At 33.3% G+C, this 23,782-nt stretch overlaps 1 protein-coding gene across 1 annotated transcript in view; it reads right to left on the reverse strand.

Moving 5' to 3' along the window:
* The window catches only part of Lim1 (LIM homeobox 1), a 207,571-nt gene that overhangs the window by 136,581 nt on the left and 47,208 nt on the right, over positions 1-23,782 (reverse strand). The window contains exon 3 of the mRNA XM_072522896.1: positions 7,482-7,708. Coding sequence (XP_072378997.1) covers positions 7,482-7,708 — 227 coding nt within the window. The remainder of the gene's footprint in view (positions 1-7,481; positions 7,709-23,782) is intronic.

Raw genomic sequence — 23,782 nt, forward strand, 5'->3', positions numbered from 1 at the left:
ACCACAAACGAACTGTTTAGAACAATTGTAAACAAAATTACATTAGTGATATCCAGTTTCTGATAGGAGAAGAATATAAAGAAGAAGATGAATGTTGGTAAATGGAACATTTTTTGCGTTTAACTGTAATTTTTGAGATTTTGTACAGTATTTTTATGTCAATTTTTTTAACAAAAATAGATTAGAAATTATCCGCGTTAGGCACAGAACATAAATCTGTTAAAATTTAACTACACTATATCACATGTAATTTATTTTTTACTTAATTTTAAAGCCATTTCAAATTAAAGACATCTAATATAAAAACTATGTCTGAGAACTATGCAGATGTTGTTTATAATTGTCAGGCTTGCAAGATGTGTTATTGCCAAACTATTACATCAAATTTAATATCTTCATTAACGTATAGTAAATAAATCGCTGGTCTATTGTATATTTAAATAGCCAATAAAATGTAATATACTTATTTATCGATTATATTATTATTATCTCAGTTATACCTAATGAATGGGACCTGACAAAGACAAGATATATAAATAGTTTGTACGATACATACATATATAGAATAAGAATAGGTACATTTGTACAAACAATTGTAGCCATTTTTTTTATTATATAATTAAATAATATTATCGGGTTTTGGATGGGACTACATGCCGACCACTATATGACCTAAAAATTGCCTTTTGCAATGAAGTAGTTACCTATAGGACAATTTCAGCACTGTGGGGCTTTGCAATATAAAATTTTTCTCCAATATATCATCTGTAAGGGTGTAAGTGTACTTAACTACTACATAAACTGCCAGAATTTTCGCCATATACCGAACGCCTTTTAAACTTCTTCTATCGCAGTTACCGGCTGTATGGATGATAAAAATCAAGGCATGTCCATGCTTTAATTTAAACGTTTACATCCTATTGCAGCAATTTGCAAAGCTCTAACCTTGTTTTCTGTACACTATTTTTTTCGGTCACTTACGTAAAGAAATATTTAAGTCCCATCAGAGACCAAAGCAGACCTCATTTACTATGAGGTAAATTGTGAATGATCTATGACAAAATTCATGCGTGCTTGACGGCACGATGAAATAAGTTTTGTAGCTTTCCTTGCAGTCAGATACCTCTCCTTAAAACTTTTTTTACTGTCCACTCACTACATATACTACTCGAACTTACGAATTTGTTTTTGCCTTCGATCCGCAGTAAGTAAAGACAACGCTTTCTGGTTGACGATGATAGCACCGAGTTTTTCTATATTAGTTAGCAAATCTTTTAAACCGCTACATGTGTCACCCAAAGTAGTACTAACATAGTATGCAGTCTACCCCAAGGGTTGCGGTCTACTAATCGCAATCTAAAAATTCCTGAACTATTTACGGAAATAATGAAATGCAAGAAAACTCTTGTAGAAAAAAAATATTTGTTCACAAGTAATTAACCTTTGAAGGAAAATAAATGTAAATGAATAATTTACAAAAAAATGCACCTAACTATTAAGAAAAAAAAATATATGTAACCTAATTATTAACAAAAGGATACAGCCTAATTATTATTAAAGAAAGAATTCATTCATTTTAATTAAAGGGAAAAGCAGTCAAACAGTGATTTCAGCTTAAAAAAGTTATACAGGCACCCGAATCAAGAATTTAAAAAATCGCCTATCTACGTATATACCTGTCTGACGTCCCTTAAAAAATGCAAGAAACAGGTCTTCTTCATCTATCCGCAGAATACATAAGCAATAGTCATCCAAATGAGACTGGAAATGTTGTCGCGGTACTCCTCGCGGTGCTACATTTTCTTCATGATGTGTATCTTTGTATCTAACCAAGACCGCACGATCCCCTATGTGTAAGGTCCTGATTCAGGATATATGCAGTGCCTTTGGTTCTGCATTTTACCTTTGGATAATAGGAACTAAAGTCGCCCTGTCCATCCACTCGAGGAAAAAATGGCGGCGGTCTGTCCCATTTTTCAATTTGAACACCCAAGAGCTGTCGACCGTGCTCCGTGATTCCGTTGGTTTTTTACTTCAGCATCGCTGTCCTCCGATTCTGCAGCTCCATCTCCTTCCAGTATGCGTCCTCGTTGTTACGGTGTCTTTTCGATACGATGGCTATACAAACTTCTCGGCATATGTTGTTCCAGTCGGTTACCGTATTCGCTGATTATCCCGTTAGATGAACTGTCGTGGTTAATGAAAAATCTTCCACGAAGAAATATATTATTTCCAAAATATCACAGGTACAGCTTCCAATTGATCCTGTTATTTAGATCGATGTAATGAAAAAATTATAATGTATAAATACGCATTAAAAACAATGAAGAGTGAGAAAAGCCCTGGACCTGACATGCTTTCTATAGAAATCCTAAAAATTCTAGATGAGAAGCACATTGATGTTTTAGTGACACTCTTGAACCAAATTTATAGTTCAGGCGTATTACCCAAAGAGTCGTTAACGTCGATTTTTATTTGTCTCCTCAAAAATAAAAATGCAAATGAATGCAGCAATTACCGAACCATTAGTTCATGTACTAAAAGTCATCCATAACCGAATATATCACAAATTGGACATAACGTTAATGATACACAATTTGGTTTTCACAAAGGCCTAGGAACGCGTGAAGCTCTTTTTTCAATTAATATACTGATACAAAGATGCCTGGACGTCTATAAAGGTATATACGCATGTTTTATTGACTATTATAAAGCATTCGATAAAGTACGACATGAATAATTAATGAATGTCCTGAAATCAAAGAAGATTGACTACAACGACCTCAGGATCATATCAAATTTAAGCTATACTATAAACAGCGAGCAAAAGTACGTGTTAACGAACAGCTGTCAGAAGAGATTAAAATTAGACGTGGAGCGAGACAGAGATGCGTATTGTCGCCAATTCTTTTTAATGCCTACTCCGAAAAGATCCTGAAAAAGCGCTTGAGGCTGAAACAGCTGGAATAAAGGTAAATGAAGTTCTCATTAACAACATTAGATATGCGGATGACACTGTGATCTTAGCCGAAAATATTGAAGATCTTCAGAGACTGGTGACCAAAATAGCGGAGTATGATATGATTTTCAAGAAGAAGACGAAATTTATAAGAATACCGAAAACTCAAAGAAATAACGAGAAGCTTCTAATAAACGGAACCAACGTCGAACGAGTGGACAATTAGGCATATCTGGGAACGATGATTAACTCCACAGATGTTTATATGTACAAAGGATTTAAAATTGGAACTAAGGTTTGGGTTGGCGGAGTACTATGTTTTTTCGACTTGGTTTTATGGAATGGAATCTTGGACCTTGATTGCGACATCAATGAAAAAACTGGAATCATTCCAGCTGTGGGTGTATAGAATTCTGAAAATATCACGTCACAAACAAAGAGGTTCTGAGAAAGATGAGTAAAGAAATAGAAATTTTAAATACAATTAAAACAAGAAAATTGGAATATCTCGGACATATTACACGTTGAGAGAAATACACCTTGCTCCAACTGATTATGCAGGAAAAGATCCAAGGAAAGAGAAGCATAGGAAGGAGTAGAATGTCATGGCTGCGCAACCTGAGAAAGTGGTACGGATGTACATCAAATGAACTTTTCAGAGCAGCCGTCTCAAAAGTCCGAATCGCTTTGATGATTGCCGACCTCCGCCACGGAGATGGCACTTGAAGAAGAAGAATGAAAAAATTCATTACCGTAACAACCGGACTGTGTTATTTGGCAGCCCTTGTGAGGACAACGCAGAACTGGCTTCGGTTCTTCACCTCAATATCTTCGTGACTTGTTACTGGGTTACTACTTACCAAACAAGGTTGGGCATCGTCTGCTTTGTCAAGAAGTCGGTGTTGTCGAGAAAACGCCACAGTACCATTTCGAGCCATTTCTCTGATAAAATCACGATTCGGTAGACGTCATTCAGCAATATTTTCGTTCCAGATATTGTGTTGTTGATAGTCAAGACTTAAACAATTTGTTGTAAATCTACCAGGTCCTTTTATTTGAAAAGAGGGGTAGTTGTTTGCGAAAATATTTCTGGGAAAAGGTTATGGTGTTATTTATATAATAGTACCTAATTAAAGAAAGTTTATTATATATACCTGAAAATGTTTATTACTACTTAATTAGTAATAAAAATTTTGTCTACGAACGGTATGTTGCCTTCCATTATTGTGTACAACCTCTTCTGAGAAAAGAATATGGTGTTGTTTAACCGCACAGATAGACTGTATCCCTCTGTAGAACAGCTATAGTAGTATCGCGACTATAGACCGCATATTATAGTGGTACCCACAAAGTCTTCCAGCAACATTTATCTGATCACTCCGCCTGTCGAAGGAGTTGTTACTCAAGGTAAAACTACATTATTTCGCGCATTTCACCATAAATAACGCGTGCTGTACCTATGTTTTGGGCAATCTGGTAAAAATTTCAATTACCGTGGTCAATTTTACTTAAAAATGCAAATTGTTAAAGGAAAGAAAACTTCCCCATGAAATAACGAATAGTAGGAATACCAAGAAAAGATAAAATAACAATATTTTTTATTAACATCAAACACGTAGAATACCTACCGTATTATATTAAATAAACATAAGAATAAAAAATAAAACCTTAATGTGCTTGATATACCTAGGTAATAGAAATACTTACCTAGGTGTAATATAAATAAGAAGCAGTGTTAAGATTAACAAGTATTAGAAATTGGTTATACTGATTACACATTTTAAAGCCCAATAAACCACTCTCCTGGTAACTGATATGAAAAGAGTGCACTAGTCGAAAGTACATTTTAATGGGGTGGCACTTTATTGAAGTTTCTGCGAAACAAGAGCATAAAGATTCGAATTTTCTCGAATCACGTCTTTGCCCCACTTTCCTCCTATTTATATTTTCAACTGCATAGATCTAGATATCTCTAAACTTGAGTTTTATCAGTTGACATGCGCTTCCACGATCCGACGCTTGAAGTATAGAATCCGGAGGGGTGATGACAGTTGACGACTTGCTATTGGTCGACGGTCCATCGAAGGAGGGTCTTAACACGTTCTCGCCGAGATCCACATGCCGTGGAGCGGTCCCCTCCCCTATGCGGTCTCCGACTAAAGTAGCGATCAAGGGACCCGTGTTTTGATGTTTCACTGTTTGGCGATTATCTTTGTTGTGTAGATACGCTACGGAGTTGATGTTTGTAGATGCTATTTAACAATCGATGCATTGCTTTAGATATTATACTTGGGTATAAGGTCAAAGCTGCAGTTGATTGGAATATTTTTGTAATAAAAAAATTATCACACATTGTGATTATTTATTTCATGAATTAATAAAAAATAGAAATCATTAGTATCTTAAAAATCATTTCGCGTGTATTTAAATATTTTTATCAATATTGTTCTGAAGATATTTTCTTTTGGCATCTTATAGCAATTACTATTTTTATTAGGAATTTTAAAATAAGTAAGTTTATTTTTAATTAAACGTCAATCCAAAGGCAACTTGATAGTATTTTATATTTGTTAATACTAAAGTCAATGAATTTTGTGCCAAAACTTTTAGGACATACCTAAGTAAGGTATGCAGAATAAGGTATGTGACCTTAGATATGTAGAGAATAATATATTATGTTATATATGTTTCTAATGTACCCCTAATGTAATGTAGTAGATTTTATAACCTGATCAACGCTATTATATTTCAGGAACACTATTGCCAGTATTATATTTCCATATTACACGGTTTTTATTTGTGTTATATCGTATTTTTTGTGTTTGATTATTTAGCAAAGCTCAAAATTTTAATTTATTTTATGTTTTCAACTCCCATATACCAAAAGCTCCACCAGTTCTACCAGTAAAACTGGTGGAGATAACCAAACATGCGAAATCCAAAGACGAATTACTTTAGCGTGGGCAGCCTTTGGAAAACTGCGAGCACTTAAGGCCAACATACCAATTAGCCATGATCTATGGGGCGGAAACTATGACTCTAACCAAGACTATGGCTTCGAAATTGAGAGTGGCACAGAGACAAATGGAACGGTCTATACTGAAAGTGACGTTGCGGAACCGAATAGGAAACGAAGATCTGCGAAGAAGGACGACTATTGCTGATGTAGAAGGCATAGCGGAACTAAATGAAACTAGGCAGACCATGTAGCGAGAATGCATGACTCACGATGGACGAGCAAAATTACAAATTGGAGGCTAAGAGCAGACAAACGTAGTAGAGGAAGACCACCTACACGTTGGGCTGACGACATCAGGAGCATTACCAAAATTAGCAACAAAGAGCACAAAATCGCAGTTAAAGAGGGGCTTTAAAATGAAGGCCAAGCACCAAGGAGCGCCAAAAAAATGGAGGAGTTAAAGAGGAGGAGGAGTTAAACCTATGTCCAGCAGTTTACGAGATAAATGAAGGCTGGATGCTGATGATGATACCAAAAGCGGAACAAATTTTTGACAGATTCAAAGAGCACTGTAGAAATTTATGTGGAGTAAATCTTTGACAGATTTTTTGAGGGCTTCTGCCAACGGAGATATTACTTCGTGCCCAACTGAATTCGCCTAAGATAAGTTAATCATCCAATAGGGAGAATTGCTGATTTGTGGGTCCGTGAGAGGAGTAGGAGAGGAAGACCAAAGAAGACCTGGGGTTAGTCCCTTAGGCAGAAAGTGTTATCAAATGGAATTGATATTTGTATGACTAGTGACCAAGATTGAAACTTATGGAGAAATATAATTATGGTAGCCGACCCCGCTTAGGGATAAAGGCAAAGATAATGATGACGAATGAATTAGGCTTACAACGAAAGAAAAAAAAGCAATCTTTTTAATTTTAAACTATCTTTTATCAATTAGCGGTTTCTTCAAAATAAAAAATGAGTTATTCGTGAAAAATCGATTGAAAATAGAAAAAAAAAATAGAATTTTCAATCCCGAATTAGTTTTAAAGTATTAATTTTTCGAAAAAACTCTATACAACATTCTTTGCTTAGAATATATTGTCCTACCATTCTTTTACATTATTACACATGCATATATACACATTATTTTAAATATGAAGATTCCAACCTGGCAGTTGGGAGGATTCCACCTTCAAGGTAATAGCACCCTGGCGTAGGGTAAATTTTGTATTTTAAGGTATTCCCTACTTACTGTAAAAATTTCAAGAACATTGATGCATGTTGATGGAATTCGGAGTTAAAAATCTTGGTAGGTACACTACACTAAGACTTGACTTAAAAAAGTAAAAGATTAAAAATAAGCAAATGAAACGGAACAAGATCATAATTAAAACCAAGAAAAAGAGAAAGTAAGAATTTTATCGACTACTTTAATTACCCCGTTTTTCTTACTCTCAAATCTTTGCTGCTCGATCTCTTCAATAATATTTAAAGTCTATGGGTGGTTTGTTAGATACTTATTCATTAGATACACTATTCTGAATAACAGGTGAGAAAAGGACTTACCCTGATGATGCGAAGTAATCACAGCTGTCTTGTTTCCGCTTAGATAGTCTTCTTTGCAGATGAATTTGTTGTCGTCCAAGACGTAGAGTTCTTCCCCCGTGGAAAGCTGTTTCCTGCACACGAGGCAGGTGAAACAGTTGAGGTGGAACACTTTGTCTCTCGGTTTCCTCACTAAGTCAGTCGGTGATATTCCCTGACCACATCCACCACATTTAGTGCCGTACCGTCTGAAATAAAAAAAATTGGTTTATATAAATAACTGCGTTAACTCTAATCAACAAAATATTTTGTGCACGTTAAAAGAAAATAATAAAAACACTGGCTTATATTTATTAACTATGTTCATAGATAACTAATTCCTAAATAGATATATCATATTATTACATCAAATCTCCAAATCCAATCTAATCTAAATATTATTTATATATAATAAACAATAAGATTTATAATACATTTTTTAGTTTTTGATTTACTTCCAGGTCGATAATGGTGTCCATTTTTGCTTCTTTGAATGTTGTTTTCTTAAAACAGAATGGTACAAGTCAGTCAAGAGAGTTCTCTATGTCTTAACAATATTAAATAAGTTATTACGAATGTATGTATATTTGATAAATTCGCAGTAATCAAATTATCTTTGATTTATTGGGGTTTCTATTTGAATTTCATTTGAAACTCGAAACTTTTTGGAATGTGCTTATCGGTCCTCGTGTGCTTATCTCGGTGAGACTTTGATTTAGATTTAAAATAGGAAAAATATACCTACATTACATGTAGAAAATCTCATAAGACTTCACACTTGAGTTTAAGTGGGCTCCTACACCCGGGCGATATCCATTACGCAACATGGAACACTCAACATCCAATAAATATCGATGGTTAACATGACGTATCTCTTAAGCCCATTTAAAACTACTAGGATTCCTGGCTAGAGGTTTTCGTAGTTTCATTGCCACTGTTTGTTTCGCGATATCCATCTAGATGTTCATTAACTTGTACATTGGGTTGTTATATTCGAAATGTACTGGAGTGGATAATTCTCGTTCTCTTTTTCATATAAAATAATGTAAAATACAAGCAGCCTTCATAATTTCCTTCACAGTTTCTTCTTCACAACAAATTGCCCCTTTGAATATACGAAATTTAGACACTAAGATTCCAAATATACATTCAATATCCTTTCTTCCCCGTTACAGCCTAAAGTTGAAAATTGATCGTGTAGAGTTTAAAATTCTTTAAGGATATGGCCTCATAAGATATAGTAATAATAGAAAAGTTTCATCTCCACATATATAAAAAGGAAAAGACACCAGCGAAAAAAATTGTTAGTATTTAAAATTACTAGAGTCGGTAATCTAAAAGCACTGGTTGATTATAGTCAGCGTCTCGATGATGTAAATTGTCAAATCGCAGAAATTCCTGAACATCATGAAACGGACAAACTAGATAACCTAAGAACTTATTCTCCCAATTTATCAATTTCATCACGTTATGTGACAGAGGTATTTACGGAACCAGATACTACAATATTCCTTAAATTTCTCAGGAGGAAAATTTAACTGTTCTAGTGATAAGTGATATAGTTGCTGGACTATGCAATATGTTAAATTGAAGCAGCGATTGAATCCAATATCGACGAACGTTCTCCGTTTTTTTCTGACGTCTATTCTGTTTCAGTCGTTGTTGACTGTACATTATCTTTCCACCTTTTTGGCGGCCTTCCAACGGGTCTTCTGCTATACGGCTTGTTGTTTTTACAGATGTTCGCTAATCTATCTGGTCCCATTCGGTTTACATGTTCGTTCCAGTTTTTTTTTTCTTGTTTTTATCCACCTGTTAATATTTTGAATTTTGCATTGTTCGCGCATACTTCTGTTGGTTTGTCTGTCTCTTAATGATATGCCCGCTATTGATCTTAATACTTTCATTTCGATATTGTTGATTTGTTGTTTCGTCTTTCTTGTATCGGTCCTTGTCTCCGCTGCATATGTTAGGATTGGTCTTACTTACTTACCTATAGTAACTATCACTTAGCTATAATCCGGAAATATTTTTAATTCAATTTTTTATATCAAATTAAAGCTATTTTTTTTTAATCGACCAGTGCTTTTAGATTGCCGACTCTAGTAATTTTAAATACTAACAACTTTTTTCGCTGGTGTCTTTTTCTACTCGGGAACCTATTTCTTTTTATATATGTGGGGATGAAACTTTTCTATTATTACTATATCTTAATTTTAATATGTTGATATAAGTTTGCTTGAGAAAAAATGGTCGAAAATAAGGGTTGATAGCTGTTAAAAACGCAAGGTATCAAAGATAAAATAAAAGGCAGCTAGCGCGCAACGCTACTGGTTTGAAGTGTCAGTTGTGTGAGTTTTTAAAGCATGCGTTGATAGATATATAAAAATATACCTACATATATTATCACGTATCAAACCAATGTCGTTGCGCCCTAATTCTATTTTACTTATATACTTATTTAACTTTGATAATTCGCGTTTTATACATCAACCCTGACAAATATAAAATATTTGTCAAAAACTATTAGATACTATTAATTGAATTTGCGGCCATTTTTTGACTGGCAATCTATTATCAATGTATTCTCTTAACTTTAAATGTATGTAAAAATGTGAGTTTGATGAACTAAGTTATTGAAGTAGTGATCCTGCAGTGGGATCTTGTACTATAAAGTCATTTCAAATACTGAAGTTCCAGAATTGGTACGCTCATGTATTCTATTTACGAAATATGGAACATTATATCATGTTACATTGTACACATGTACGCTATTATGAAATATGCAACATTTATCGTATGTTGGCTGTTGTCTACTGCATGTTGGATATCGCCTTGGTGCACGAGCCATCTAATAGGTACCTCAAAAAAAGTAGTTTCATGTTTTGCTCGTTCTACTCTAAAAAAGTGCAAATTCGTCACACTAGATGCTAAATAAACTTTTACAAAGTACCCAGTTACAATTTATTCATTGATGCGTCCGCAGTTAAATTAGATAAGACATAATTAACTCAATTACTATTAATTTATTATATATAAAAAGTTTAGATTAGAGGCAACATCTTGCATATTTTCAGATATTCGTTTTCGTTACCAATCTGGTATTTGGAGCTTGTCAAATTGAAGCTGTAGTTGTTGATAAATAATTAGAAATTTTTTTATTAGGTATTTATTTTATTTCGGTTACTTTAATTTCTTTTATAAGGTTACTTTAATTGGCTGTATTCAAAATTATGTAGTTTTCCATGAACAGTAATTATTAAAGACACTCATCAATAATAAATGTATCTATTAGTGTGTATAACAATTATAGTTTATGTTTTTGAATTCAATTAACCGCATCAATTACTAAGATTATTAGCGGGATAATATTTTTTGTGTAGTTGAGTAAATGCCTTGTTACTAAGTAAGGTGGGCTTCGTCGTCTTTGCGAAAACTCTTTGTAAGACTCGAAAACGATTGAGTTTTAAGTCTAATAACTCTTATAGTAAATTAACGTTTTAAACAATGCGCCACCGAAGCAGTTAGCTCTATGTTGATGTTAGTTCAGGCACTGTTCTTATGGCATTGTGAATGGCTATTTCAAAGTCTGCCACAATAATTTCTGGGTTCAGGTTTAATCGTAAATTAAGAATTTAATTTGCAAAAGTTTAAAAATATTTTGGTAAGAAAATTCGTTTTTATTTGGTAGTAAATAAGAAGCAAGTGGAATATAATATCCATTTTCCAATATATGTTGTTAGACACGAAAATATGATAAGTTCTTCAATATCGTCGTTAATAAAAACAAAGTTTTCATCTTCTATTGTCTTAATAGTCATTGTTTTTATAGACGTAATAGCGTCTGTTCTACATTTTGATAAAACCGGTATAGTTTTTCTTCTGTTCTTATAAATAGTGTTATAGATATGGTGAATGTCTTTGACTATTAAAGTACTTAACTGATACGGATTTTCTCTTAAAACAGAATGTCTTGCAAGACTTCTCACAAATGTCATCGGTTGCTTTAGGTTTAACACTAATACTCACTATCTCCCGATCTTGTTTTTTAAAATTTGTTTCATGAGTATGTTCTAGTTCACTGCGCATAAACAAGTTTTCGGCACCCACAGTATAAATATTAGTTTTACAGGAGCGAATCGCACATCTCCAACACACTTCACAACTTCTTAATTCCTTATGTCTTGGATTTCAATTATGATTATTTCAGAATTTTTATGTTGGTTTGTAGACTATGTTTGTGTGTAACAATCCTCTTATGTAGATATTAGTGAGTTTGCCCAATATATATTGAGTTGTAGTCTTTACAATTTATTTTATGAACAACATCCGACTGATAATCTTTAGTAACATAGGGTTAAAATTTTGAAAAATATTTTACGGATGTTTTTAACAGTTTATGTCCAACATTGCTGTCATATTTTTCCAACATTTTCTGCATTTGTTTAGAGAATCCATTAATGTATGGTAAGGATAGGTATGTAGTATTAGCTTGAGTTAGTGAGGTTACTATTATTATTGATAGGTACAATAAGTTTTTATAATATATAATTATTTTTTCTAAGATATCTTTAATTTTTTCAGATTTTCGGAATGGTATTGTGGGTTAACTAGCTTAATTGCTCTATCAGTAAGAGTACAACACTTCTTTTATGAGTTATAGGTGCGTTATTGTTAAAATTTAGATGTCTTCTGGAACAAACCGACTAATAACTACAAACTTGTTTACAAAAGATGATACAGAAAAAAATTATTATTTATCAGAATTTTACAACAGTCTAATTAAAAAAAAAGTTGCATTATTAAAAATCAATCTTATTCCAATACCGATTCAAAACAAACTTAATCTAAACCTAGCAATAATAACAGTACTATCACTAACTTAAACAAATACTACATACCTATCTTTACCATACATTATTGGATTTTGTGAAGAAATGTCGAAAATTTTGGGAAATGCGACATCAATGTAAGACATAAATCATCAAAAACACCCGGAAAATACTTTTCAAAGTTTAAACCCAATGTTAATAAAGATCATCAGTCGAATGTTATTTATAAAATAAATTGTTAAGACTCAACATATATTGAGCAAACACACTAACATCTACATAGAAGTATTAATGCACACAAACATAGTGTACAAAAATTCTCTAGAAAATTCCATTCTTTTGATTTTGAAAATGTACAGAAAAGTGCATAACCGTCAAAATAACACCAGACCTGACAATGAAAATAATATCGCAATTGACAACTATATCATTAAACGTGTGGATACCGTCACATATCTGGGCACAGGAATCAATCAAAAGAATTCCGTAAACAGCGATATTAATGCACGTATTTTCAGTGGGAATCGTTCCTCCTATGCTAATAAAAGATTGATGGCATCGAAATTATTAGACAACAGAACCAAAATCATTCTATACAGAACATTAATTGGATTCGTAGTAATTTATAGTTCTGAGACCTAGGTAATGACAAAAGGATAAAGTGCAACTCAAGATATTAGAGAGAAAGATACTAAGAAAAGTATACGGCCGGTGCAAGAGGAAGACAATTAGAATCAGGAGAAATGATAAGATTATTGAATTGAATAAAGGGCACAATATTGTAAGATTTGTTAAAAGTTAGAGACTCACAAAGCTTGGACATGTCCAAAGACAAAAAAATATAAAATCAACAAAAAAAATATTACAATGAAAGTCGATAGAAAGACGAAAAATGAAGACCAAGAACGAGATAATTGGATGACGTGGAAGACGAACTGAAATCTATGAACGTAAGACAATGAAGAGCAGAAGGGCATAACAGCAGTCTGAATGGGAGGATGTAGCCAGACAGGCAAAGACATTTTCAGGGTTATGATGCCAAAACAAGAATAAAATTAAATAAAGGGGCTTAGTTTGGTAAACTTAGTTACATATTGAAAAATAAAAAGTATTCTCAGTATCTAAAATCTTTCCAATACATTGACAAGAGCTAATATGGATAGAATGGCGAATAATCAAAGAGCAATGAAAAGACAAATAACTGCTTTGACAATAACACATAAAGCAATTACGTCGATTACAGAAAATTTACTAAAAACGTCGAGTTATAACATCGTCTTAATTGGCTGCTTAATTAACAAATGTCGGTGCACAAAATTGTAAAATATCCATGAGATTTATGAGGGAGATAATATGATAATAGTTTTTATACTTAACAGATACATATAAAAATTCTGAAATATACAATAGTCACTGTGTATTTGATGATATGTACTCTTATATTGCCAATTTTTTGTCTTGGCGTAATTAAAGAAATATACAAAGCAATAAAAAATAATCACCTCACATCTTTTGCATAAAGATAGACGTATTTTATTTTGTTGCGGTTGCGGACAAATCGAATATTACTAAAATCTTAAAGAAAGATAGGGTTACATAGTCGTTAATACCATGTTTACTAGCATTTTTCTCTTAAATGTTTTAGCACTAATAGAAGTCTATGAGTTTTTGATTTACTCCGACATTTTGCTGACGTTAATTCTCCTTTTTTACTTTTTTTTAAAAGAGCTGTTAACTGTGACTATTCAGCCTTCTAAGGTTTCCCACAATTGTCCACTAACATATTTTTTACATTACTAAAAAAGGTAAAACTCATTGGCGGCTCAGTAATGTAGGCAAAGAATAAGGTTCTTCGCACAAATTCGATTACTATTCTCATTTTAAATATTGTTATTTAATTAGAATTAGTGATCTGAAAACTTACATTGAAAAACTCACTGCATTTACATATATACATTATTTGTTAGCATATATTAAAAAACAGTTTATAGATAAATATTTTCTATAACATAAAATAATTATATAACTGTTACAGCAATATTTTATGAGCAACACGAATGTATGATATTAACAGACCTACAGTTATCCACGCGAGTGAAACGTAGGTGAAACAAAGAATAATATATTTAGAACATATGAAGACTTTTTTCCAATAATTGATCATATCCATCGAAGTGATCACAAAATGGAGCGATTGGTGGTCCAAGAAACTCAAACTGGTCACAGTCAATGCTAACGCAGCAAATATCTACAGCGATGGGCAGAGATTACACGAAAAGGCTTACAGACATACAACAAAAAGTGTACTGATGCAGTACATTTAACAGATAACCGTAACCAGTGGAGAAATATCATTAAACAAACAATTCGAGATGCTGAAGCTCAATGTTGAACCACACACAAGATGTTAATGACTATGATAATAAGAGACTCTAAAAAAGAAAAATTCCCACTTCACGATCCCTTACAAGTAAGGGACGATCTGGATATCAAATATAGGATCATGATAGAGTCTTGGTGCAAGTAAACACACTTTATTACATTCACCTAAAATTCATACCATGTCAACCAGTTCTTCCCTTTTAAAATTCACTGTTGTAAAATAATTAAAAATTAAGACAATAAAAAAAAATTGATTTAAAACTGAATTGTCACTTTGTGAAACATACCTTCATTTAAATGCTATAGAAATTTATTTTAAACATTTTCTACGAACTTCTATTTCTATGAAAATAAGAATGATATAAGACTGGCGTTCAGTAAACTCAAGTATAATAAAAAACCACGTCCAGATATGATAACAGATGCTCAAAGCCACAGAAGAAACTGGAATACAATTGCTTCACTTGCTTTGTTATAAAATATGGAATTCCAAGCAATGGCCCGACGACTAGACAAAATATCTACAATCACGGCAATACATAGAAAAGGCAGCTTCCATAAATACGACAATTATAGAACCATCTCCCTTATCTGACATGCCAGCAAAATAATGATGTACATAATCAATAAGAGGCTAAAAACTTTCTTACATACATACAATCATCGACACATAACCACGATTGACCAGTTTGAAGGTGTGAGCTCATACTTATATCTAGGAGTATTTGTCACAAACACAGGGTCACTACAGGAAGAAATAAAATGTACATGTTATCTAGCAAAAGTCGTCGTAAGAAAGTTGGCTAAGATATGGAAGGACTCTCAAATTTCACGAACTCTAAAAATGAGGTTAAGCAACCGCTTAATATTTCCAATATTGACATACGGACGTGAATCTTGGATCCTAAGACAAACAGAAAGAAGAAAGATAGACCCCACAGAAATGTTAAGTTGGAGAAGAATGTTACATGTTAAGAATTACGTGGATCACAGAACAAATAATTCAATTTTAAATGAGCTGAAGGTCAGCAAATAGCTCTCCAGCAAATTCCATATTCAAGCATTAAAATACTTTGGATATGTTATAAGAGCAGACACTGAAAACATGGAAAGACTTATTATCCAAGGAAAGGTACAAAGGCGACATGTTTTGATTGTTTATATAATCTGTTTATTATAATCACAACTTTCAACATATTTTTGATAAGTGGGCAAGTCTTTTCATACACACAGGATATACAAAAAGAACGATCTCATGAGGTAAAAAACTAGTCTTAGAATATAACCTTTAACAGAATTTCAAAGGCAAAACAAGTTTGCTGTCCACGTATCAAAAATAACTTTCATACGAGGACAATGCTTCTTTTTTCTTATCTTCAACAGTCCAGTTGAGATATTTTTGTACAATCGTATAGTTTTTTTACCATGGCAGTATTTAATGATTGCATTTTGAAGTCTGATTGATTTTATTACTTCATATTCTATAAATTTTTTTGGGTAAAGAGGAGTCATCAATAATCACTTTAGCGTTTGCTAAGTCTTGCTGATGTACTTGACTTGTTTCCTTGGCGTTTAATATAATTTCCCTTAAAAAAACGACTACATTATTGTCTTCCTCTTCCTTACTTACTTATGCCTTTTCCGTTTACCTTAATCGTAATAGTGTCCGTTTTTGCTTGAATATCTTTCGTACAGCTCTAAAACTTACACTACACATCTTACGCCAACTTTGTACTATCCCTCATTTCACCAAAAATACAATGATTCTAAAAAAATTCAACGAAAATACGATACGTTTGTAGCTTGTTATATATATATATATATACATGTTTCTTATTTTTGAAAAATTATCTTGTTGAGTACGCCCTTGTATTTTACGACTTCGCCTATATCGTTTGAACCGTTTGTAATCTTGGTCCTTAAAACAGGCTTGTTATGCAGGCTTTAAGCTTGTTAAGTCGATAACGTGTTTGTTGAGACGGATTTTAATAATATATTGGCACTTCATATTCCATCAAGAATTTATATATCGACAAACGAACAACAAAAGGACGTGGAATGCGGTGATAATAAGAAGAATAGGTGTCAGCCTTTACGGACGTTCGTTTGTACCAAGAATTATGTAGGACGATGGAACTATAAAAATTATTGGGGTTTTATGGCTGCAAGCGAACACTTGTATATGGAGCATAACAGTAAAAATGTTTTCTAGGAAATAAATTTTTATAGAGCGAGCCGTTAAAAATTTGAGATCAATATTGTATGTTTCTTTAAATGACAAGTCTATGGCGGAAATGTATAATAATAAAGTTAATAAACATTATATTTCTCTTTAATATAAAGCTTTGCATTCGAATATTATTGCATTTGAACTGCATTATATAATGCAATGATAGACTTTGGGATCCCACCTCAACCAACTGACAATGCAAAACGTAAGTTCATGCTTTAGAATTAAAGGAGAAAACTCTACGTTCTTTGACATTAATAATGGTTTAAGACAGGGGGACGCTCTGGCGTGTCTCCTCTTTAATATTGCATTGGAAAAGGCAATCAGACAATTAAATATTAGAATGAATGGAACTATTTTTAATAGATCGACGTAAATTCTCGCATTAGCTGACTTGTGAAGTGAATTAGGACTTGTGGTAAACGAGGAAAAAACCAAATAGGTATATGTAGGTTTCTAAAAACCACCGAAATATCCAACAGGGAATTTAAATTAACAACCATACCGTTTAGCAAGTCAAAGAATTCACATATCTTGGATCACTAGTAAACTCAAAAAACACGACAAGCGACGAAATAAAAAGACGCATAGCAATAGCAAACATAACTGTTCACGGTCTCCAGAAACATTTAAAAAATAAAAATATAAAACGTGCAGTAGAGCTTAGTATGTACAAGACCTTAATAAGACCGGTTTTGATATGTGGGGCTAAAACGTGGACCTTATCTCAAGATGATGAAAGACTTCTTGGTATTTTTAAGAGAAAAATTCTTAGAAAGATTTTTGGGGCCGTAAATGAAAATGGGCGATGGCGTCAAAGATACAACTTTGAACTATATCAGTTATACACCGATCCAGATATTGTGAAATTCGTTAAAGTGCAGAGACTTAGATAGGCTGGACACATTGCTAGGATGTCAGATCACGAATACACGAAGAGATTAACATTTTCAAAACCAGAGAACACAATAAGTAGAGGACGAACACGAAGGAGATGGATTGATGATGAGGAAGAAGACCTACAGATTCTAAGTGTCAGAAGATAACGGGAAGTTGCCAGGAATCGCCAGGAGTGGCGACTTCTTTGTGAGCAGGCCAAGATCAATAAAAAATCTTGGAAATACTTCAAAACTGAAAAACAAATAATGATTTGCAACAGAAAGACAGTGTAACGTAACCTATAGTAATTATAGATTTGTGTATATCATACAATGTTTTTAACTAAGCTAACGTGTGGAAGTTAACCATAATATACAGATGAATGAGGAGAAGCATATTATATGCAACTAAGCTGGCCCAGCAAACGTTATTTTGTTATATAAACTATTTTTCGTGAATATTTTGGTAGCTAAATAAAAAATACCTAACTTATTGTAAGCCTGTAGGGATGGAGTCTTTGAGTGAAAGAGGAATGAAGCGCTGTATACGATGATGGCCTATAAAAATATCAAAACACCTACATTGTTGACTATTTGTATTATTGTGAACTATTTCTTTTGCTCTGAAAATTAAGTCATTCAATGGTTCAGATGGCGTTTGAATATCTCGCTCATACTCGAATGCTAGACGAAGGAACGAATTCCATGTAAATACTTAATGTATTTGTTGGCGTTGTTGATGTCGTTCAGCTCGTGCCTCAAAAATAAAAAATCTGGATATATATTACGTAAACATTGGCATTCATTTAAGATTTACTTGAATTTATTGATTTACTTGACTTAAAATGTCTCTTTTGAAGTTTTCTCTATATATTTTTAAAATTTTTAATTGTTAGAGTATTCAAAACTGAGACTAAAAGGTTGTTTATGACGTACTATCTGAAATCGTTTTCCTTTTTATTTTTTCCAAGGATCAGTAGCCGCACAAGATAATTTAGTGTTATTGTTGAGACAATAATCAAAAAATAAACTTTTCCCCTCTCTGTAATACTCCAACACGAGTAAAGATAATTGCCCTGATATGAATGACGATATGGAGTATGGACTGAGGGGGATGGATGATAGTGAAGCCCTTCAAAATTCATATCAGGGTGACTTAAACGGAGGGCAATTACCATAAATAAATGAGAGAGCTTTTTAGAAAGTCGCCCTTATCTGCCTCTTTTCAGCTTTTGCCTTCTCGATCCGTCGATTAAAAAAGAGAAAAAGTCACAAAAATGAGGGAAAGAAGTCTCTAATACCATTATGAGATGATTTAATAAAAATTAAGTGCTATGTCAAACGGTGTTTCAGCCCTCAGGGAGGTTGCGGCTAGAGGATTTAAAGTGCAATGAAAAGTAATGTTCTTTAAATGATAAATTTATAATCGTGTACGAAAATTGTTAAATTATTTCTGCTTTTATATTTTTGTTTATTTTTAATCCACCCCCAAACCTGGAATTTTAACTGTTTTTTAGTTCATTACAAATTTTGTTTCAGTTTGGTTCGCAGAGTCTTGCAGATATGGTTTTATGTTTCTATCTATTTCTTCTGATTGACTAAACAAGTTTTCTTCTTTCTACTGTACCTGTTTTGTGTTGTGCGTCCTTTCTTCTTGTTGCTAACTGGTTTAGTCATTCCCTGGCTCTTTAGGATGTGTCTCTGTACATAACACTCTTTAGGAGTGATACCATAGGTGCTTCCATTGATAGTTCGATATTTTGGTGTTCAATTGTGGGCGGAGGGCAGAGTAGATAATAGAAGGCGTTTGTTTGTGAATGGTTTTTTTTAATTTTATTTAATTTTTTTTTTATTAATTTTTTGTACGTTGATCGTGTTAAAGGCTGTTGTGACTGTGCTTTCCCTATGGTTGGGTATCTTTGTACAATGAAATTAGGAAAAGTGAGCTATTACAGCGTAATTTATTACAATAAAAAGTTTAGTTTTTTTTTCAGGATGTCAATGTATTCGTCAGAAAATTTGTTGCTAGCTTCTTCTTTTTCTTCTTCAGCCTTCATTCATCCATTGTTGGACATAGGCCTCCTCCAATTGTTTCCACGCTTCCCTATCTTTTGCAATTCTCATCCATTGCTTTCCAGCTACAGCTGTTATATCGTCTATCCATCTCTTTTTGGGTCTTCCCACGCTTCTTTTTGTTTCTCGAGGTCTCCAGAATGTCACTTTATGAGACCATCTGTTGGTGTCTTGTCTTGCTACATGTGCTACCCATTGCCATCTCAATGTCGCTATTTTTTCCATGATGTCGGTTACTTTAGTTCTTCGACGTATTTCGGTGTTAGGAATTTTGTCTCTGAGGCTTATATTTAACATGGCCCTCTCCATGGCCCGTTGAGTTACTCTTAATTGTTCTAATATTTTTCTTTAATAAAATATTTATTTAACAAGTAGCGTAACTCTAAAAAACGGTACAAAAAAAATAGTCCACAAATTGTGTTATTTTTATTAATTTATTTGTCACTTTAGAATAAAGTGACAAGGCATTTACAACGGTAACATTTAGTAAAATATCAAAGACAACTTTTCGGTACCATTTCAATGACCTCCTTGAAAATGAAATATACAAATTCATTTGATCCGATACATCTATCAAGGATTTTCTTGCATTATATTCTACTGCAACATGTGGTTTAAGTTTGTCTTCTCTTCTTTGTATCACATTTACCATAGAAGGCATATGATTCGAACTTATAGCAAGCACATTTCGCCGATCCTTTCACTTTAAAACCATTACACCATTATCATTTTGCCTTTTATTTGCGTTTGATTTTAGTAACATCAATAGGATTGCGTTTCCTATTGGCTCGAAAAAGGTTTGCCTATCCAGTAATTTTTTTGCCAAAGTGACAATATTATACCAGTTGTCCGCATGTAGTGTTCTACCAAAATCTAAATATGGCTCCATTAATTCCATAACCACTTTCGAGGATACAGATGATATTCCAGGCTGAGCTTCCTTTCCAGCATAAACTTTATATTGCAAAGTGTAAAAGTTTTAACCCCATACCGATGCATTTTGTTTTGCAGGTACTGCGTAAAACTTAGCCTACCTTGAAATGGTACCATCTACTCATCTATACACAGTGACATTTCGTTATCAACTAGTAAGTCAATAAGGCCGATCTTTGGGAACCTGTGTTGAGTTATTCGAAATATGAAACATGCTGAAAATAAATATATATTTTAGTAATTAAAGCCTAATCTAAAATGTAATATTACCTCAAAATCAACTCAAATCGGTTTCTGGCCATGTAGTCTGTCAGTTTGCTATTATATAACTGTGTTTTTCCAATAGTGAGCCAGGGAGGGCATATCTACTAAACCCATCCACATAAGTATGCCTAAAAAGGTACGCATTTCTTGTCGATTTGTGAGTACCAATCTTGCAATTCTTGCACTTCTCTTTACATTGGGTCCTCCAAGACATTGTTGAGCATAATTGTTTGTTTGATTTACTAACAGAGATATCTCTTTTCCATCAAAAAACATATACAAGAAATCAAAAGGGCTGGCATCTTGCATTGTATCTATTAGATCGGGGTTTACGCCTACTTCTTTCGAATTCGTATTATAATTTATATTTTTAATCCTTTGCTGATCAGGTATTTGCCAATCTTTAGATATGGGAACATTCTCAGGTGCTGGTTTTTGCTCATTATTTACATTTTCATTTCTCAAAACTTCATTTTCACTAATTTCATCAATGTCCGAATCTTCACTGTCGAGTGCATACTCTGGGTCCGCTGGGCCACTGTGATGAAACTCCAAAATAGACGGTAATCCGCTCCGTATTTCTAGAGTCTCAAACAAATGCAGTAATCTCTTCTCTTCTTTGGAATTCGTTATTACATACAAAAAATTGAGAAAATCGTATTTTATACAATTTTGATTTCTTTGAATTTTTGTGCTACAATCAACATTTAAGCTCCTACGCCTGTGATAAGCCCAACGAGACACAAACAATTAATAAACCCTAGACGCTTACGTCATCAGTAACAATCCATAAAAGGAACGAACCTACGACCTTAAATATTGATTTTAGCAAAAAATTAAGGAGATTGTAGTGTAGCGTAGTAGTGTGTATAAAAAAATTTGTAAAAAAGAAGTTGTAAGAAATCCTATTTGCAACAATTTTAGTTTTTACAATTTTTGTAGAAAAGGTGAAAGTGGCGGAGATATTGAACAAAAAAGATGTAACTTTAAATCTAAGATGGCGGCTAACGTAACGGTGTAATTCAGTCGCGATTTAAAATTTGCAGGACTATTGACCACCCCTGAAGGTTAGAACTAATATTATTTTGACCAAATTTTATTTTGTCAATTCAATTATATATTTTAAGATATAAAAAATTACACAATTTGATGAGTTGCAACATATATCCACTCTCTTTTCATGTTTTGGAGCTTTCTTCTTTATAGCCACTAAAGACATGTTTCTAATTCTTGTTACAAAACTTTTATATTGCGTATATGCAATGTTAAAGAGTGACACCTAAAAATCTAAAATAGCGAATGGCAATAAAATATAAACGGGGCAATATAAACTTTATGATCCTTTACGCATTAAATTTTTAGTATATATTGTTTTACACAAATTTATGAGGTTAATCGAAGCAAATCGATAAGTTTAATTGATATTTTTTGCGTAGGCAGGGCTTACAATATAAATAGTTTTATAGATTTATAGTATCCGCCAACGTGTGCACGTTAAAATTTAAAGACAACTGAAGGAAGCATCGATTATTCTTTTATCAACGTACTGTTTTCAAAGTATCTTTTAAGTAATATGAAACAAAACAACACGGCGCACGGCGTAAGATCTTCATTAATTTTCATTCAGTATGTATCTTCTGTGAATGTTGATAATCACGTTGGTCCAGGTACTCTTTTTGACCACTGATCTTAACAAGATATTAGTTATCATTGGGATGTAATGGGATAGTAATGCGCAACATATAGCTACCTCTATTCAAATGTCAACCTCACCTGCTAGTATGATGAACTAGATCATGGTCATCTGGTACATCTTGCTAGATTACTAACAAGGCTCTGATATCCGAGTGTTTTTTGGGATAAGCAATCTATTATTTACTTGCCAACGGCTTCGGGTGGATGAGCTGGTAAGTGGGAGGGCACTCTGTTGTCCTGATACTGAGAAATTGATCTTTGGGCGGAAGAACCAAGAAAGTGGTCAACGGCATCAGAATGCAGATGGTAACGAGAAACCACTGCATAAAGGGTATCTGATGACATCTCTAGTACAAATTATAATGGTTAAGTTACGCAAGAGACACTATTGATTATGGTAATCGGAGACCAAAATCCGATAGGGGAGCATAAGCATAAGAATACAAGGCCTCCTCACACACACATAAGCAAAAAAATACTCAACCCACTCAGATAAAAATAGCTACCTGGAATATAAGAAGTATATATCAGCCTGGAAAACTACATACAGTTATTGAATAGAAAAAGGCTAGATATGGATATACTTGGTGTTAGTGATAGTGTACAAGGAAAAGGAGAGATATCAGTAAATAACGACAATATGTATTACACTGGAACAGACAAAACTGATCATCGATACAGAGTAGCGTTCATCATAAGCAACACAATTAGAAAATTAGTACTATGTGTGGTTCAAATCCCAGAAAGAATAATAATGCTAAAAATTCAAGCACGGAACTGCAATATTAATATAATCCAAGTCTATGCTCCCACAGCTGATAAGGCCGAAGATGAGATTGAAAAGTTTTATTCAGAAATGCACAACACACTAAAGTTAACAAAGTCTAGAGACATTACGTACATTTCAGGAGAATCTAATACAAAAATTGGAGCAGATATAGTTAAAAATATGGTACGACAGTTCGGATTAGGAACTAAAAATGAGAGAGAATAAAG

Source organism: Diabrotica undecimpunctata, chromosome 2 (genome assembly GCF_040954645.1).
Source record: "Diabrotica undecimpunctata isolate CICGRU chromosome 2, icDiaUnde3, whole genome shotgun sequence".
Lineage (NCBI taxonomy): Eukaryota > Metazoa > Arthropoda > Insecta > Coleoptera > Chrysomelidae > Diabrotica > Diabrotica undecimpunctata.